General features: G+C 39.9%; 1 protein-coding gene across 2 annotated transcripts in view; it reads right to left on the bottom strand.

The window, feature by feature from the left end:
• Window positions 1–1,938: 1,938 nt before the first annotated feature.
• Window positions 1,939–6,000, bottom strand: part of mpp7b (MAGUK p55 scaffold protein 7b) — a 179,062-nt gene continuing 175,000 nt past the window's right edge. For both annotated transcript variants that reach the window (XM_087240357.1, XM_087240356.1), the window contains exon 18: window positions 1,939–2,785. In XM_087240357.1, coding sequence (XP_087096483.1) covers window positions 2,606–2,785 — 180 coding nt within the window. In that variant the 3' untranslated portion in view covers window positions 1,939–2,605. The remainder of the gene's footprint in view (window positions 2,786–6,000) is intronic.

Below are 6,000 nucleotides of genomic sequence, written 5' to 3'. Positions count from 1 at the left end.
CCCGTGAAGGAACCTGACCTCTCGTAAAAGCCACAAAACCTGGGCTGTAGACCTATCCAGCTCCTCAAACACAAAACCAGACAAATAGAAAGAGCTTTCTTTCTGTACCGGCCTCTTTGTAGTCATTATAAGTCAGTTAGATACAAAAAAAAAAAGTTTTGATTGATATTGAGATCACTGTGACTGACTAATAAACTCATTTCACATCTGCCACAAATGCTTGAAAACACTTGAGTTTGAGGATTGATGTAATTACTAAAAAAAAAAAAAGAGGTCTCTGAATTGGATAGCTTAGCAGGTGGATTGTTAAATTGAAAGGGTATGTTAGTTTTAAACTTATATACAGTTGAAAATTTACATTCACTGTCTAAAAAGGCACATATCAATTTAAATAAAAAGTCAGATTTTTAATGTGACTAAACCTTTTCTCTTTTAGGTAAGTTAGGATTATCATATTTGTTTCTGTTCTGCTTAATAGCTGAATAATGAGAGATATATTTTTTACATACAATAAGATTATTACGCCTCTGAAAAAGCTCAGATGATGGGATCAAGGTTTTGGAAGTTTCTGATGGGCTAATTGACAACTTTTGAGTTCATTGGAGGCAAAACTGTAGAACAGTTATTAGGGAAACCTCAAACACACTGCTTCCTTGTGTGACAACAGGAAAATGAACAAACCAGAATCAACAAAAAAAGCCAGAATACAATTTGCTAAATGACACTGGGGCAAAAGAATAATGTTTGGAGACATGTCCTGTGGACTGATGGAACTAAGATTAAACCGTTTGGCCATAATGACCAGTGTTACATTTGGAGGATAAAGGGGAAAGCTTACAAGCCTAGAAACACCATCCCTACTGTGAGGGATGGGGGCGGCAGCATCATGTTGTGGGATAATTACCTGCCTGTAATTATCACGTGGTGTTCAGGTCCTAATTAAATAGTTCAGGTGTGTTTGATATGGGTAGCAACTGAAATCTGCAGAAAGGTGGCTCTCCAGGAACAGGGTTGGCCACCCCTGATTTAGCTGAACACGATGGCACGGCGATGTGTCTAAATGTGAACAAACTTAACTTATAAAAGACAAAGTCCGCCATTCTCCAGTTCTCGCACTGCTCTCTCGTCAAAAATGCTTGCTTTCAGGATATATTCTTTAGTGTTCAACTGAAAAAAGACACACATAAAGGTTCGGAACCACTTAAGGGAGAGTAAAGGGTGAGTAAATTGTCATTTTTGGGTGAACTATCTCTTAATTCATTCATTTTCCTTTGGCTTAGTCCCTTATTTATCAGAGGTCGCCACAGCGGAATGAACCGCCAACTCTTCCACCATGTGTGAACATTATTAAGCATGTCTGTTGTAGGATGGAGGAGGCATTGACAACACGAGGAGAACATCCGAACTCCACACAGAAATGCCAACTGACCCAGCTTCAGCAGGACAGCGCTTCTTCTCACAATTCAGCTTCCACATCAGAGTGAAGCCTGAAAGCAAAGAAGGTCAAGGTGCTCCAGGATTGGCCAGCCCAGTTACCAGACATGAACATTATTAAGCATGTCTGTTGTAGGATGGAGGAGGCATTGACAACACGAGGAGAACATCCGAACTCCACACAGAAATGCCAACTGACCCAGCTTCAGCAGGATAGCGCTTCTTCTCACAATTCAGCTTCCATATCAGAGTGAAGCCTGAAAGCAAAGAAGGTCAAGGTGCTCCAGGATTGGCCAGCCCAGTCACCAGACATGAACATTATTAAGCATGTCTGTTGTAGGATGAAGGAGGCATTGACAACACGAGGAGAACATCCGAACTCCACACAGAAATGATAACTAGTCCAGCCTAGACGTAAACCAGCGACCTTCTTGCTGTGAAGTGAAATACATATCGCCCAGCATCCATGCTCGCCTTTCCAAACATTTGACAAGAGCATCCATGGGAGTTCTTCATTGCTAGATTTTGTGCTTTAAAAAGCAGTCGATGTGCTTTGGATTGATCCCTTTGAGCATGGACTCATGGATCACCTCCTATACAGTACAAGCAAACACTCATTTTCTTGAGCATTGTGAAGCCACAATATCAGGAACAAATCTAAAGCTGGAATTGTTTGGTGCGCATGTACCTGGATGTGTTTCAGAGGTCTAATCCAGAGTTCAAGCTTGTACTCACAATCTGCAACAAAGACAAAAAAAAAGTTCAACCAAATTGAGAACACATCCATTTAATGGAAAGTCCACGTCTGCAAGTGATTAGCGTCAAAACATGAGCCACAACAGCGCACAAAGCAATATGTTTATAAGCAAAAAATCATCTGGTAATATAGCATAATGTACATCATTATGTCGGAATTAAGGGACAGGATAAAACAAATTCTTTACAATTATTCGTTCCTCAGCATGAACAGAACTATTTTAGCTCCGGCGCAGTGTGTCATGAGTTTTTTGGCGGTTATGAATGGAGTGGATTCATGACGGGCCAGCGCGCACTGCTTATAAGCGTATAATTACAATAATATGCTGTGCCTTTTTCATATGCAGAGAGATCTCCAAAACACAGTCAAAAGTTATCATGTGTCTGAGTGGCTCGGTGAACATGAATGGCTTTCTCAGACGTGAGCCCATGCATTTGGGATCCAGCGAGTCTCTGTTTCTGTCTTCGCCAGTGCGGCTCTCAGTTCAGTGAAAGCCGCAGCCAGATCTTCGTTGATGATCACTTTCTCAAACAAGTGGCCGTAGTTGTGCTCCATGGATTGAGCGCTGGAAATCATATTCTGGAAGTCCTCCTCCTGTAAAATAGTGAGGAGGTGAAAAGCGATTAGTTACTCTACTTTAAAAGCAACATTCATTCATTCATTTACTTTTTGCAACCCAAGCTCATTCTGGAAACGTAGCCCTGCGGACGTTTCTGGAGACCGCGATTTACGTGGCCGGAGGTACGTACGGACGCGTTTAGTTTTTTTCGAGCAAACGCTGCGGGGCGGTGTGGCGCTGCTCCGCTCCTCCTCTTCGCACTCGCCGGCCGACGGCTCGCCTCCAAGTGGTGGGCTTTCCCGATGCAACCAGTTTGTCCGCTTAGCTCACAGCGTTGTGTCAGCGGAGCGGAGGCCCCGTAGGAGTAGCCGGCCGCGGAGACGACGACCGGGATCGAGTCCGGGGAACAGCGGTTCCACAAATCAGGTAAGATTAAAAACAGAATCCGAAAAATAAGGGCGAGAACGCGGCGGGATCCGAAAACAAGGTTGGAATCGAAGACGAGGGCTTTTGCTTTTTTTTTTTTCTGGATGGCTTTTTCAAATCGTCGCTTGGGTTTAGGGAAGGAGGAGGAGGAAGAGGAGGGCGGCCGGGTCGGCCGATCCGGCGGCTTTTTGCGTGAGAACAGCGTGGCCGCGAACTGTGCCAACTTATCCAGCACATGTTTAACGCAGAGGATGCCCCTCCAGCTGCAACCCATCTCTGGGAAACATCCATACACACTCATTCACACTTATACCCTATGGATAATTTAGCCTACCCAATTCACCTGTACCGCATGTCTTTAGACTGTGGGGGGAACCGAGGCATCCAGAGGAAACCCACGCGAACGCAGGGAGATCATGCAAACTCCACAAAGAAACGCCAACTGACCCAGTCGAGGCTCGAACCTGTGACCTTCTTGCTATGAGGTGAAAGAACTACCTACACCACTGCATCGCCTATTAAAAGCAACAAATCAACTTAATTTTTTTTTTTATAATAATTCTGCACGTAATTTGTTTCTTAATAATTTGAAGAGTTTTTTTGTGTGTGAATTTTTTCTTTTTTTGTGAAATGTTTTTTTGTGGATAAAGCTATTTTTCGAGAGGTTGATAATGTACTGTAATGAAAAAGAGAATGTTGATAAACTTAATGTTATTTGATGTGCTGTTTTCTTATGTAATGTTATTAAAGGTAAATGTATTTTGCTAGTAATTGATCATGATATTGTAATGAAAAGGAGAGGACTGATAAACTTGATGTTTGATGTGCTGTTTTCTTGCGAGACGATGTTTTGGAAGGTAAAGGTATTTTTCGAGTAATTGATCATCATATATTGTAACGTAAACTGTTAAAAATATGATGATAATTGATATGCTGTTTCCTTATGTAGTAATGGTTTTTGAATGTAGGTATTTTTTGTATGTTTCGCAAATTGTTTTTGAAGATGAGGGTATATGTCTCTTGTATAATTGGTTATGTGGGTAGAGGTGAAGGTAAGACTTGTGATTTACATTTTCAAATGTAGAAAACTTTTAATGTTAACTGTCGGATTTTTATTGTATTGATGTACACCTGATTAATGATAATAGTTGATGCACTGTATCTCTGTAGAGTGAGGTCGGAAATGTGAAGATTGTTTATTGTTAATGCTGTGAAGATTATAAGTTATTGTGTGATTAATGGATAATGAAAAGTGAGTGACGGTCTACCTAATTGCACATTGTGATTAACTATTGGATAAAAGGGTGGAGTTAAAGAATTGTGTCACACACTGAGGAAGGCTTTGTGCCGAAACATCTCTTTTAATCACCCGTAAAATGTAAGAAAAAGAAATAATAAAAACAGTACGAAGCAATTGAGTGCAAATCCTTACCTTTTTTTGAATAATAGCAACGATAAGATTAACGCACAAAACCAAAGAAGTAAATGAAAAAAAAAAACGCAAGCGCGCAGGACAAACTTCAGTAACTCTACACACGTAATAATTTGAAGGCAACAGGTTTACTCACTATTTTTTTTAAAGTAAAGTCAGCCTTAAAAGCAACAGGTTTACAAGCTTGTTTATATTTAAGAATTAGTAATTATCAACAAATTAATTTTATAGTGTTTATTTCCAACACAATCTCACGGCCTTGTCACCAATTGTGTTCTTAATTTTTATGGACAGAATTTCAGAGCGCAGCCTTGGGCTGGAGGGGTCCGGTTCAGGGACCACAAGATTTCATCTCTGTTATTCGCAGACGGTGTTGTTCTGTTGGCTACATCGAACATGAAAAATAGAGAAATAGAAATACTAATATATACAAATATTTAACATTATATATTATATTTATATAACATTATGGTAAATAATAACATTATTTGAAAAAAATAAAATGCTGATAGATTGGATATTTTCACCATGAGTGTACTGTACCTTCTCTTTGTAGACTTCAAATATCACTGTAAAAAGCGATTAGTTACTTAAAAACAGCGAGTAACCTTGTTTCAACTTGGAACTGTTCAGTTGATTCAACTTAATTTTTTTAAGTATGCACATAGTTTTTTTATTTATTCATTCTTTTTCCTTCAGCTTAGTCCCTCATTTATTAAAGGTCACTACACTGGGATTACCCATCAACTATTACAGCATATGCTTTACACAGCGGATGCCCTTCCAGCCAAGCCCAGTACTGGAAAACACCCATACAAACCCACGCCAACACAGGGAGAACATACAAACTGCACACAGAAATGCCAACTAGCCCAGCCGGGACTCAAACCAGCAACCTTCTAGCTGTGAAGCCATTGTTTTAACCACTAAGCCACCGCGCCACCTCATGTAGTTTATTTGCATAATAATTTTAAGGCAGCAGGTTTACTCACTTGTTTTTTAAGTAAAGTCAACTAATCACTTTAAAAGCATCAAGATTTCTCACTTTTTTAAAGTAATCTCAACTAATCACTTTTCACTGTTTACATATTGCTAAATTCTGATGATACAATGGTTTAAGTGTTTTTGTTTTAGTCGTTCCTGTAAACAAAATGTCTAAACTTCTTTGTGCGTATGGTCATCTTGAACCATTTTAGTAAAACCGAGCGAAGGTACTCCTCCAGTTGAGTATATTTAAAGAGCTCCTGTTAAATTCATTCAGGTCAATGGTCAGTGTGAGAAATGTTCTCCCTCAGCTTTGACACCGTCCACTATTTTAAACATCGAGAAGACATTATTTTATATACATCACCCAAAGCTGCAGATGGTCCAAAAGAACACATCTTGCCTATA

The sequence above is a fragment of the Danio rerio genome, chromosome 2 (genome assembly GCF_052040795.2).
Source record: "Danio rerio strain M-AB ecotype USA chromosome 2, GRCz13ab, whole genome shotgun sequence".
In the NCBI taxonomy this organism is placed as follows: Eukaryota; Metazoa; Chordata; class Actinopteri; order Cypriniformes; family Danionidae; genus Danio; species Danio rerio.
Note: the sequence above shows the minus strand (reverse complement) of the source record. Positions and strands in the feature narration are given on the sequence as shown.